Source organism: Corvus brachyrhynchos, unplaced genomic scaffold, assembly GCF_000691975.1.
Source record: "Corvus brachyrhynchos isolate BGI_N302 unplaced genomic scaffold, ASM69197v1 scaffold178, whole genome shotgun sequence".
In the NCBI taxonomy this organism is placed as follows: Eukaryota; Metazoa; Chordata; class Aves; order Passeriformes; family Corvidae; genus Corvus; species Corvus brachyrhynchos.
The window spans coordinates 1791603-1806046 of NW_008239304.1; the positions used below are offsets into that span (position 1 = coordinate 1791603).

Here is a 14444-nt window from a genome sequence, read left to right on the forward strand (position 1 = left end):
CAGAAGAGAGCATTAGTGATGCATTTTGCACTACTCTGAAGTAAATAAGGGGGAACACATGAAATGCTGGGACTATTTAGAAAATAACAGCTATCAATACAGTTGATGTAGCTCCATTTCATCTGCTTAATTTTGAATTTAGAAGCTTTAAATCAGACAAACCAATAAGTCAATTAATTCCAAAATACATTCTCTTCCCAGGGAAAGTTTAGAAAAGCCTTGATAAATAGCCTGTATACTTCTACTTGATGCTGTATGTGGCCTGTATACTTTTAGCTCTCACATTTTTGGATAGCTGAGATATAAATTACATTTCTTCTCCTTGGGAACAGAAAATTATTTCAGATTATGGCTAAAATATTTCCATGGAAAAAAAAACCAACAAAAAAAGGAAGATCACTTTGTAAACCAAGAAGAATGACAATTAATTCTAAAGCAAATTAGACATAATAAAGCGACATTGAAAAAAGAGATTTATAAAGAAGGGTCAAAAAGGTGTTGGTTTTTTTTTCTAAAAAGATAATGTCTCAAGTTATTAACATTCACATGGAAAACATCTTCTTGTCAAGATTTTCTGCATCGATTTCAAATATTCTCCACCAAAAAAACTGCACAAAATAAAACTTCCTATAAAATTAATTTACATGGAAATTTTTCTGTGGATAGGGTTTCTCCAACTCAATGCCTCTGCAAAATCAAGACTGGATAGCCTTTGAAAGAGAAGAGAAACATCACTATAAATGCAACTTTAATAACTGAAATTTGAAAACATAAGTAGCATAGTAGCATCATCACTAGGAAAAAAACTTGATGGAGAATATGCATTCTTTTACATTTTTAAGCCCATCCTCTTACTACAGGGATATATTGGCTATATTCTTAAATTGGTCAACCAAAAGCCAAGGAGGTTTCCAGTTTCGTAACTGGATCAGCCAACTGGAGAGGGACAGTGGCCATCCCCAGGAGGGCCATAAATAAATGCTTTGCAGAAGCTGATGTAGAACTATCCCTCGCCTTCCCAGTCTGTCTAGCTGGCAGAGTCAGTGGATTCTCAAATGGAGGCCTGAAAAGAAAGTGGCCATCGAGCCTTTTGAGCCACTCCCATGGAGGTCCCTGAGGGATTTAGAAGTGCTTCTAAGACAGCTAATTCATTCAGCCCTGTGTTCCTCTATGCAAGCTACAGATGAGACCTGATGCAGTGTCTTCACTGCAGCATCAGGTTGATCATGGGTCCATAACTGCCCAGAGAGCTGATGTCATATCCCAAAGAAAACCCCGAGGGCAGTAAACAGACAGAGTCAGGTGGGATTCTGCCAACACACTGAAGAGTGAAGAGGCTCTTTTCTGCCAACCAGGCGACAAGACTCCCAGCTACTGATAGGCACGGGGATTTTTCTGATTGCTAAAAGAACCTTTTTATTTCTAAACCTTTTTTAAGAAAAATGAGGACACAGAAGGCAAAGGCTCCTGAGAAGGATGGCTCTGATGTTCCAGCAGGCAGACCTCTTAGATGGACCATTCAGCAGCACACAGCAAGAGAGGAGTGGAGTCATGAGTAAAATCCTCACAGCAGTGCTAATTATCATGCATCTGTTCTGGACACTAGATAAAGCTGCTTTTGTTGATTTTTGTACTTCTTCTAACAGAAAGAAAGAAAGAATGCATGAAGAGGAGAACAGGGAGCCAAAGGGCACCATGTAATTTTACCGTGGTGACAGCAATTCTTGACCATTACTGTTCCAATTCTCAGGAAATTTCTCCTTCCTTCCAAAGCATTACTCAGAGATGCCCTAGTTTCTCAAGAACAGAATAAAGAAGCAATATATTTTCCAGTTTTGTGCACAATATCCATATCCTATAGTTTGTTTCCCAGGTCCTGGCCTTGTCCAAAGTTCCTGTGTTGCTGAAAAAATTCAGCTTTTGTATCATTGAAGTTCAGGAGATGATCTGAATCTCTGGGACAGAGAATGGGGTGAAGCTGGTCAAGATCTAAACTGTGGCCTACCATATACGTAATCTGGAGTACATTGGACTGTGTACTCTTTACCTCCTTGTTCACTGTGGTGATTAGGTGCAATACCCAAGAAACCAAAACATTTCTAAAGATTTATTCAATATTGCAGCAACTTTGCTGCCACTGGTCAAGTCCTCTAAGTGCCCTATCCCTTCTCCTCATGAACATGGCATGTATCACGTGCATGCACATCACCACACCCCCAGAGCCTCTCACTGTGACAAAGTGTACCCCTTTGTTATACTTTAACAGGAACCACTCTCTGAAGGCCAGAAAGGCTTAGATACCTCAGATACAACTGAGATTCAGGGATGAATGCCCTTTATTGCTGACCATGGTGAGGACTTTGAGAACAAAAACTTCTCTGTTTCACTACTCCAGTGACCTGAGGGACTCTGTGTTAGCATTTACAAAAATAAGTTTAGAATATGGGAAAAAAATTAATTTCTTCACATTTTAATAAAGGCACACCAAGCGTCATAAATAAAGTGGAATGCAGCATGTGTCCCTGGCATCCAGGCCTCAGAATTACTTCAGACTTTGAATTACAAGCTACAGCACTAAGTTAGTTCAGCTTCTACACATAGAAAAGACAGTAACCTTGAGCTGGACAGGATGTACTTGAACAGGGACAACATGTGCCTCCTACATGTGATCAATGAAATCCTAAAAAAAACCTAACACTGCTTCCAAAACTGGTAATTCAAGTTAGGAATTAGTTGAGTGCCAAGAGTGATTTGAGAGAATCTGAAAATTAAAAAAAGACACTTAAACAATAGCCTAATAGTACATCAGTATAAGCTGCTTTGAAAAGCTATTTTTGTAATGACATGAATCTGATTAGACTCAGGTGACTCTGTAATGACAGAAAAATCAGAACAGGCATGTGGCTAGGTAGTAATTGATTACTATCTGTTCTTCTCATTTATGGTTCCAAATAGGTAGTCCAAACAAAAGGTACATTAAGAAATCATTAAGGATGTTGAAAAGTTACACAGTCAACAGCTAAGGAAATGCCAAAATTAAAGCTGTTTGTGCAAATTTAATTTGGCTTTCTTGTGCATGAGTGAAATCATTAATTACATGCTGATAGGGAGAAGGCCACTGTTAAAAACAACGTGGTTTTTATGTACAAACTTGTTTCTCCCCAGAGTCTGATGGCCAAAAGAGCCATTCCTGAACACAGAAGAATGACCTCCTTGCCTTTGCTTGCTGCCTCTGAAAAACCTACACAGATCAACTAATTACAGAAGACAACTACTACAAGTGTAAGAGACATCATGGCCTTAGTGCAAAGATGCACTTGGGAGGAACTTTTCTCTGTACCCCTGCTCTACAGAAGGAAGTAACTAGTAAACAGTAATGTTCAGAAGAACCTCACAGAAAAGTGTATTAAGAGAGAGAAGCAACAGTCAAATATTCCCCTACATCATCCACTCTCTCCAACCCAAAAGCCTGAAAGGGGAATTGCCACGTTGCACGAGGTTGGTGAGGAAATACTGAGGACAGACGAAAGGGAAGGAAGGAACATGAATGCAATGGAGGGCTCCTCTGCACTTCCAGTTAGACCCAAGGACTGTTGCCAGATGTCTCTGCCACAGACATTCAGTCTTCTTATTGAAAGAATCCAGGTGTTCAGAAAGACATGAAAAGCAGCCCACAGTCACATGAGAACCATCCATATACTACCCCTGCAGAACCAGTGAAGATTGCTGCTGGCTCACCCTGCAGGGCTGTCTTTTACAGAAGGTACAAGTCCCTGAGGATCAATTATACAGGCAAAGAATTGATGTTGCACAAGTGGGGGCATCATAATAAGCTCTGTAGGGCAACAGCACCTACAGTAACTCATTAGAACGAAAAATCCTTTCCTAGGTCAGGGCTCTTGGTCTGATAAGGTACTGTCAAAGGCAGAATCTATGAGATGATCAGGAATAGAGACAGAAAATGGGCAGGAGTGGATAATGGAGCTGTGTTTGGTGGAAAGAGGAATGTGTGGCTTTAGTACAAGAGTGAGAAAGGAAGGGAAAAGGGGAGAAGTGGGGGACAAAAGCCCAGAGGAACCTGAGGGTGCAAAGGCAGAGAAGCACCACCTCAGCTCCAAGAGGAGCAGATACAACGGAGACAAAGTCTTCAGAGTTTCTTTTGATAACTTCCTAACTCTGGTAAGGATGTACAGTGGAATACTTTTCCTAAAGCAACAAAAATGGCTTTTCAACAGCTTATGCTGCTGCTAACTTTGAGTTCATTACCATATGGGTGGCAAAAGATCACTGATACCATCAACAACTTAATTGCCACATTTTGGTTTTCAGTAGGTGCTTTTCAGAATAAAACTTCCAAGGAAAGTTTCACTTGAACTGAGCAGTGTTTAGTTATTTTCCTTAGCACTAGACATAGAAAAAGCAGAACTGTTTTCACTGAATTATATTTGGTTTTTTAAGCCAGCAAACACTACCATGGAGGTTTTGTTCAAAAGTCACAGCTTGCCAGCTGATTTCTACACTTGGAAAAAAAAAAGCCCCAAAACCAATAACAGATTTATTCTGTATGGTCCAAAGTATATTGTTGTGTCTCTCTTTTTTATTAGCTGCACCACATTAGGATGACAGATCCTGCTTAGCACTAGGATTCTTGCCTACTAATGTCTGTACAAATATGAGAAAAAGAAAGGCCTCACTTGGGGAATTAGCAATCTAACTTAAAATAAGATCCAAAAAGAGGAAATCAAACTTTCCAAAAAGTTTTTCCAATGGAAAAATGTGTCTTTGCCATGTGCAGTTTAATCAGAATCAAAGCATTTCATCAAAACAATGGAAGGACTGCTTTTCATAGCATTTTCTTAAAGAAAAATAAGCTGAAATTAGCTACAAAACATGGATGTATTTAATATTTAATATTTCATTAAGACAAATTTTAACTGAATTGAAACAAACTTTAACTATCAAACTTCTCAATATTTTGTTTATATTAATTTTTCTTCAGCTTTTGCAAAGTTCTGTTTTCAAGGGTGTTTTAATGGCTCCAATTCAAAGTCTGGAAAGCCTCACACAAAGGGATATTTTGGGGTTTTAGCTATATCCAGAGATTTCAATATTGTACTTCACACTCAACCCCTGGTGATCACTGGCTATGTGAGCACTACCAGTCATTGTTCTGTTTCTAATTTCTTCACAGGAGCTTAAATATTTTCTTCTTTTCATACCACCTTTACTGTAAGAGAAGCAGAGTTAGGCTACCACTTAGGCTGTCTAATGTTTTTAGAGATTCCTACTCACTTCAGGTAAAAATTTAAAATTCATTCAGAGACTGTAATTGGATATCAAGAGAAAAGCAAACAATAAAAGAGTTGTGTGTGTTCAAAGTTATCCAGTATAAATCAACAAAGCCAAAGCACAGGCAAATCACTCCAACACAAGCTGGGTTGCTAGCTCAGAAACCTTCAGCACAGTTGTCACTCCAAGTTTAGCAGAGGCAGAACACTCTAAGATTTAGATATCCCAAGACCTGTTTGCCTCAGTTTACAAAGATACCCAAATTCTCAGTAGAAAGGAATGAAATGTCTCATTTGAATTACATGTCTCATTTCAGGCTACTCTTCTAGACTTCTGGAAAATGAGTCTGGACATGCCCATAGTAGCTCTGCTGCTCCTCTTAGCACAGAAGGCTCTGCCAAAGTCTAGGGAAACAGCACCTGGGCAGGAATCAGGCACTAACCAAGCCACAAAGCATGGAGATGCAAGTATCTTCATGGCTGCTTTCGTTCCCATTAAAACCCAAGGCCAAACTCCCATTTTCTATAACACTGCAAAATCAGGCAACCAGGCTTCCCCACTTCTTTCAGCTTGGATGCCTTCGTTGTTGAGATTTAAATGAACCATCAGCAGCCTGCTCTAACGAGGGTTTGTCTGGGGATTTTCACTCTTTTCTTAACCCCTCCCCCCCACCCCCAAAACTCCCTTAATATTTCATGGAAGCAGAGCAATCACTTGCCCACTGTAGAACTATTAAATTTGCAGAGACCTGAACCCTGAAGAAACACCGTAGAAAAAGCAATAAAAAGGAATATTTTAATAGTTATCACAGTGAGCTTTATGGGATTTAATAGATGTATTGTGGTGAGTAATCAGCCTTTGATTAAGCCTTAACCAGGCCAAAAGTTGTGGATAACATAACTCAAGCTCAGAGTAGCCAGTGACATGGACCCCCCCCCCCCCCCACCATTAGTTGTTCCATCCACAAAGCTGCTGTCATCATCATTTTTACGACACGGTGGTCTGTTTGGATCAGACATAGCAGGGTTAAAAGAAGAATAACTGCGAGCCAGGCTTTGAAAAATAGCATCATCTGGGCAGGAGCTGTACTCATGAGCACTGCCTGGGGAGGAAAAAGTTCCAGGAACAAGGATTATTGAAAGGGCAGTCATAGCATCTGGGCTCACAACTTAGATTATCAGCACTGCAGAGCAGAACTGTGCCTGAAAATTCCATGTACACAGGTAAGTGTCCTATAGCACCACAAGTTAATATAGCATTATCTTAATAATGTTAACATTTCCCCAATGCTTCATCAATTGTTGCCCTATCACTAAAGTGACTAATCACAACAGTCTCAATATTTATGAAAATACTACTTTAAAAGTACACCACAAAACCTAAGGTATTCTAGGCTTTAGACATTGTTTTAGAAGAACACACAGTACAAAAACACAGGCATCTCCCAAAGAGTTTTATAGTAGGATATTAACAGGATTTGCAATTTAACTGTGATAAAGTCAACTGAAAGAATAGAATCACAAACAATATCATCATTTCATGAAACTTCAGTCATGTGTTCATCCCATAGCAGCAAAAAACCCAAATATTGCTTTATACTATAAGATAACATCTCTGCCACAATGTGATCCTTCTTATAAGGGACCAATACTGAAACCAGCAACAGTGATAGTTGTTTCTGTCAGCACACTACTGCTTTCAGAAATTCATTTTTTACAGGTCCAAGAAACCTTAACCTAGACACATCTTTCTCATTTTATTTAAACTGGTACAAACATCTCCAGCTAATTTAAGAGCTAAGGTGCCTTGATTAATATATCTCAGGGACTATGATTCCCTCGGGTATTACATCATTTTTGCCATGTAAATTTACCTAAACAAACTATCATCTTCAAAACTAGAAAATATGGTCATACAGTGACTAGCTTTAAACACGTGATTAATATGATAAAATAAGTCATTATAATGGAATGACTATAAATAATGTTTATAAATGGTTTTTTGCAATGTTTATATGTTTTTGGATTGTTTTATGGTTTTGCTTGCAAGGCTTATAAAGTGGATCTTAGCTAGCAGTGAAATAAGCATAGAATGAAATTTCTATCTCCTACTGTTTCATGCTAACTTCTATTTACATACCACTCCGAGTCTCATCATAAGGATAATTGGCAACAAGGTCTCCTCCATGAAGATTGGCAGAGAGCACAAAGGGAATATCCATAATCCAGTGAATGACACCTTTCGTTTCAGGAGCAAGCTACAACAAAATAGCATCACCAGCAGTTACAAATCGATAATCCAATGTAGAAACATTCAATTAAATACAGTGGGCTTTATTATTATCACATACACTGTGCAAGACAGTCAAATGAACAGCAATTTTATTCTGATTTCAGAGAAAATTAAATCAGTACTTTACATTAGATTTATAATTGTATTACGTGGATTAATATAAATCCAAAACTGGTGTCAGCTATCTCAGAATAAGACTACAAAAAAAGGCAATCTCAGTCTTTTACTTCTTCCCATTACGGATAAAAAAGCCTACCCAATTTTAAACAAAGGAAAACAAAATAATTAAAAATAAATGTTGGTAGGGTGCAGTCTTTTCTCTGCATGGAAAGTAAAATTACTTCATTAATATTTTGAATTTGATGACAGAACACAGCTATTAAGGCCACAGTCCTGTGGGACTGCAGTCACAACACTCTATTTTCTAGAACGTCCTCTGGGGGTAAACACAAGAAGATAAAAATCCCTCCAGATATACAGCTGCATATTAAAGGCTTAAACCTAACAAAAATGCATCTGTTCTATGTGAGAATAGCTATCTAGCTAGCAATAAAATTAAGCACAATACACAAGTGGATTTCTGGCAATGGTAAAAATGCAGAATATTTGCAAAAATAGCTTAAAATCAAGAGAGAAGGCTACACAAGAAAAAAAAACCCACATCTTTTGACTGAGGAATTGTCAATGGATTAAGCAAGATGGATCATAAGAGCTTACTACAGCAATCCATTTTGAGGAAAAATTCAAGAAGCATCAGATGGATAAATTTAACAAAATGAACAAAATATTCAGAATAACATGAATCATAAGGACCATACACACAGCTCTTAGAGGTCACTGCTGTTTGCTTACATAAAAGGGAAGAGGTGAGCATGTAAGTGACCCTACAGTCAGCCCCTATTTACCTTGGGATTCTGGTCCACAGCTTTTTTCATGTTCTTCAGAAGATGGTTGTTTGGGCCACCCTCCTTCTCATTAACGTAAACGATTCTATCAAGATCGGGAAAATTTCGGTTTAGATCTATCCCTTGGGCATTGCTTCGACCAACGAACCAGTCTTTAAGTTCACCAGGCTAAATGAGGAAAGGGAACAGAAAGAGAAGGGAGATGAGTAGATTCAGTAGATTACATACCAAGCTTTATATGGGTATGTTTACTCCTCATGTGCCTGAGAATAAGAAGGGATCATGTGTGAGTAAAAACTCCTGAGGCACCAAGAGCTGAGTCAATCACACTTATTCCTTCCTAGAGCTCTGCTGGGGAAAAACCAACCTCTATTTCACTGAGGGGCTTGCAGAACAGGCTTACTCTCATATGGCACACTTGGACTAAGGATGAGTAAAATTAGCAGCAGTAGCAGATTTTTCAGTGCCAGCTGTGTCTTCCCCTAAGACTTGGCCTTTCCCCATTGCCTCATGCCCTGACTGTGAATTACAGATCTCACTGTAACGAGACTCAGAACACCTGTAGATTTATCTTCCAGCCACAAGGAATGTTTGCACTTGTTTCAAAGTTCCTCTAAATAACTTCAGGCTAAAGAAGGACCTTAATATTTACTTGAATCTTTTATTTTTATTGTGTCTGTTAACCTTGTTCACTGAAATGGTAGCAATGAGAATTTTTGCAAAATTATTTCTTTAAAATGATTCTCTAAAATAAGTTCTGGGTTTCATTGAGAAAATGCCTTCAGAATGCATAGTTTTCCCTAGCTTCCCTCTGTAAGATTTCAGTACTCTTTAATGTAGGTTTAGTCAGGTTACTGGTTTTAATCTTGGGGTATATTGAATTTACTGTCACACTGTGTGTGCAAGATCAAGATACTTCTAAATTAGAACAGCAGTACTAAATCGAATCTTATAAATTATATTTATAATAAGATATACATATTTACATATTTAAATTGTAAGGCAACCATATAAAAGCAGGGGTACTTCGGCTAAGGAGCAAAAGTTTCAAATAATATTACAGAACCTCTACAGAGAGAAATTTCAAAGTAGTAAAATGTTACACCAATCTGAGAACAGCTTCTGCTTCACTACCACGAGAGGGAGATGTACGACCGAATATAAAGAGCCTGTGCACTTCTTTTAAATACTTCATGAGAATCAGTTTAATAAAGATCTTAATAAGGTTTGACTTATTTAATCATAGAGTCACATGAGAACTTTCAACATTTCAATATTAATTTAAAAAATAAATATACCTTATAAGCAAGGAAGTTCTTGTTTTTGTTTGTAACAAAATACACACCAGAATCTTTATAAGAGGGTTACTATTTGACTTCCATTTGCTAACTATGCATTAATGAATATGTTTCTTGACTGAGTCATCACCCTAAAATGCATACTAAATTTTCTTGACTAATACCTTAATTAAAGTACCTCATGCATGAAATTCAGAGTCGAAGTTACTCATATTAAAAAGATGGTTCACAAAGTTGTTGCTTTGGGACCAAGCTCTGATGAGCGTGAATAATTTTTGTAAGTGTATTTGCATGGGAAGATCCTTAAAGAAAACAAACTTCCCTCTTCTAGCATTTTGAAACATCATGTATTACTAGAAGTTACTTGTTTAGGAGGCAGTTCAGTCAGTGAACTTAGATAAAAATATGCATGAAACATAATCATTATCTTTTAACATCACAAGAGAGAAGGCTACTTGTTGAAAAGTCATGCATAAAATCCTCCTTGTTAAACATCACAAGCCTACTGTACTATTAGGAAACACTTTGGTTTTGTTGTTCCATTCAACAATCACCACCAAGAGTCCCTGTATCTGTAAAACTGTTAGTCCAAGTGCTGTTCTGATAAGGCTGACAGACACTGATAACTGTTCTTACACACACAGCCTTACAAACCTGGGATGCTGCCTTCTCAAAGCCATCTGGATTCAAAGATGGCATGATATGGATACGTGTGCTATGGATCAAGTTGATAATAGTGTCATTTCCTTTCTGGTATTCATTACACAAGTACTGCGCCAAGAAGATGAGTAACTCCCTTCCAACAGCTTCATTCCCATGCATATTCCCAACATATTTAAATTCTGGCTCTCCTGCAAGAGAAAGGAAGAACATGTATTAGAACAGCATATAAGAATCACCTGTGGACTGGATCACACAGCACACCTGAGATGTGGGTATGACTATTACTACAAATGGGCATGATATTCCCAGGAAACTTCAAACCTCCTTCAGAAAAGTGGATTAAGGGCTTTTTTAAACTCTGGCTTAACAAATGCTAATTAATATTCAGCTCTTTGCCAAAGGCAGAGCAAGAAGAATAGAGGACAGCACAGTGTGCCAAAATAAAGGCTAAGCACCAACATTAACATTACTGCTGTTGAGATCTAATGCAGTTGATACATCAATACTACAGAAGTGTGTCTTGATTACATAGTTTTAAAATATATAAACTCACACTAACAGAGCTTCTTATCTTTAATGTTCTCTCCAAGATTAGGTTAAGTTTATTGCACTACACATGCATTAAACTGCAAGTCTTTCATGAAAGCAACACCAGTGAACAGCTGTTGATCACAGCGATCCGAGAAATCTTACTCAGCAGGTGTTTTGGATATTCAACTCAGACTTTATGAACCAAGTGCAGCAACCTAATTCATAAAATTAATAATTTCCATTTAACATTCTAATAAACAGAATTAAATATATGCCTAACTATTCCATATATATAATCTATATTGAATGTTTATGTGTATATTTATTGTAAATTTTTTACATATTACATAGACACACAATACACATATTAAATGTGTAACATATATTCAATATATAGACTCTGTATAAAAAAAGCCATCCAGTATTCCCAACTGCAAAATAGTCTCATTCTCACAACCATGGACATTAAAACCACACAACATATGTCTTGTGGAGCAGTGAAGGATTGACCTTTTAAAAGAATGCATTTTGGGCCCTCATTCCAGAGAGGTTTTAGTGTACATGTAAATAACTGAGTGAGATTAAGAGGGGTGCCCTGGAACTAAAGTGAGGAATATGCTGTTTTCTAGGCTGAAGCTCCTTTTCCCTTATGCTTTTCCTTTTAAAATGCGGTTCTGTTTCAACTGCTTTAATTAAACATTCAGCTAATTATAGGCTCTGAATAGTCTTCAACCACATTTTGTGATAGCCTTTTGCACTATTAGAGGGGCAAATTCAAGCCAGGCAAAGTGTTACACAAACAAGACCTAAGTAATTGCTAATCAAGGATGCAGCCATATCTACTTACAACCCTTCAGTCTGTGCTTGTTAACCTTAATCCGGTGATAAGATGCTAGCAGACACAGGGCTATTAATACCATGACTTCCTTTCCTTCCAGCTAAATTGGTTTTATAAATAAGGATTCATCCCTGAAATGTTTTGCCGGACAGGTTTAAAAGTCTTGTAATTTGAATGAAACAGTTTCATTTTATCTGACAGACACAATGCCATTACTGTGACTAAGCCCCTCCATTTCCTCTTTTGGCACTGAGATCCTATTTACCATTTCTTCCTATCTGCTAATACTAGGGAATGCAAGAGGTTTAATCATCAAGAGTAATCAGACCATGCAATCAACCTGATCCCAGGAAAACAGATGGGTAGAATATAATGAAATATGCAGCACTGCACATCACATGTACTGAGAATACTCACACACATGTATATTGGCGCGTTACTTATGAGGAAAATGCTTCCCAAACTACAGGCAAAATGTTACTTCTGTAAATATGAACACGGCTGCATTTTGCACCTGTGCTTTTCCCTAGGACACACCTAAGGAAGCCTAAAGGAGACACATTTTCTCCTTATTCCCAGACCTGTGCATTAATCCCCCAGCTTTCTCACCCACTTGAATTTCACAGGCCTGGTGCAAATGGGTAAAGAGAAACATAAGTTTCCCATAGGGTATTACTTGGCTTTCCCCTCAAAGAATCGTTGTTCAGAAGGGTTCATGGAAACAGTCACACAGGGTCCACAGTGAGCCAAGAGTACAGCCTTGTGCCTTCAGTGGTAATGACCCATCCCAAATGAGCCAGGAAGAGGTAACGAGTCACTGGAAGTATAGAAAGTGTTTCCTATGAAAAATGATTGAAGAGGTCAGCCCCATTTTCCTTAGGTCAAATATACCAATCATCATGTCACGGAGGACTTGGGCAGGAGAACAGTACTTCCCAACACCACAAAGAGGAGAGTGATTTTCAGTGAAAGGGAACAAGACAGTTTCTGGAGCAATAAAGAAAAATTACATAACTCATAACACAAATTGTGAAACCAGTATTCAGAGAATCCTCTTAGCACTGAGGTGTCAGCACAACTCCCAAGTTTTGCTAGCAAATCAAGAGTTAAAGAAACTATCTAAAAGCAAATGCAAAAAGAACAAAAAGGGAAAGATAACAGAGAGCTGAATAACAACCCCGCTTCAAAATGTAAATTCTATGATTATATTTTAGCTCCCTTAGGCATTTTCTTATCCCTGTCTCTGAAGCAAAGAAACCCATCTCCTATCCGTCCTCTGGCTGCAGAGAACAAGGCTGCCTGGTCCACATCTGTCCACACCTCTGTCAGCTCTCAGCCCTACCCATTTTCTTAATTCTAGGCACAGCAACCAAAGAAATACTGCATTTCTGCTCAATATAAGCAAGTATTGGATTTCATACGGTATCCAAAAATCTTAAGAAAACACATTCATTTCATCAGTGTAACGCAGCCAGCATTCCACGCCCACTACTGCACCAGAAAGAAGCAGCTGCTGCTGCTGCTGCTGCTGCTCCTCCTCTGCATGGGCTAACAGATACCTCAAAAGCCAAGGATGCCAGCCATCAGGTCACTCAGCCTCAGCACTTTATGGGTTCCATGGTCTATTCATAGAGTATGTCCTGCCACACCATTTCTGCAAGTTTCAGCCTTCTCTGGAAAACAGCCCAGCCCATGGAGAGAACAGCCTCCGGGTCACCTGTTGCCAGCATGCTACTTAGCTAGAGGAAGAGCTCCTCTTCCCATGAATCCTTTATGAGCCATTTAATGCAGACCTTAATCACCCTTCATAAGGTTCTCTAACTGCAATTGACTCACAGAATTTTTAAAAATATTTTTTAATTAAAAGACTCTGTAAATATCAATTTGATGAAGAACTTTGAACAGTGTCTTCAAACCAGTAGAAAAACTTCTGTTCCACTGCAGAACTGGAAATGGCTTTAAAGAAGAAGCTGCTTGAAGAAATAATAACTGCCTTTTCTCATTTGTTTGATCCCCACAGAAAAAAGTAAAATTGTTTTCATGGATTCCCAAGGTCGAAGCTAAAATAAACACAAAGGAACATTTATATTGTCTGAGTATTTAAAATTCTTCTTTAATGAATTATATTAATTTTCTGATGCTATATCTTGACAAATGATAGCCTGTCATCCACAATAGCAAAAGTATGTCTTGCAAACAATGTATGGCATTTATAAATGCTTACACTTAATTTCAGTTCAGATCCAGAGGTTCATGATAAGGAATGAATGAGTGAATTCTAACATAAGAAATGAAATGCAGCAATCAAGTTCATAAATATCTTAGTATTTCTGGTGAAACCTAAGCCATCACATCATCACGGCTTTTAGAAGGCTTTTACTTCCCTCTTAGACAGACTATATGTGGTGCATTCATTACAACCTGATAAACAATTGAGGAAAAAAGTGTTTTAAAATGTCATGATTTTCTGGTGCCTGGCATACATTGTGAATGTCACCATTGGCTTCTGCAGTTACTGTCAGCAAAGATCTTCCACAGTTTCCTAGGAACAGCTTGTACATCATTAATGCTCGACAGGTCATCCAATTAACAGTGACTAACCACTGCCATTTTCAGGTCAGGCTGTAT

General features: G+C 38.1%; 1 protein-coding gene across 1 annotated transcript in view; it reads right to left on the reverse strand.

The window, feature by feature from the left end:
• Positions 1–10672, reverse strand: part of CPE (carboxypeptidase E) — an 18960-nt gene extending 8288 nt beyond the window's left edge. Inside the window, exons 1-5 of the mRNA XM_017740636.1 lie at positions 10439–10672; positions 8487–8654; positions 7429–7546; positions 6214–6391; positions 2400–2407 (exon numbers count right to left, since the gene is read on the reverse strand). Coding sequence (XP_017596125.1) covers positions 2400–2407; positions 6214–6391; positions 7429–7546; positions 8487–8654; positions 10439–10657 — 691 coding nt within the window. The 5' untranslated portion in view covers positions 10658–10672. The remainder of the gene's footprint in view (positions 1–2399; positions 2408–6213; positions 6392–7428; positions 7547–8486; positions 8655–10438) is intronic.
• Between the last annotated feature and the right edge of the window lie 3772 nt (positions 10673–14444).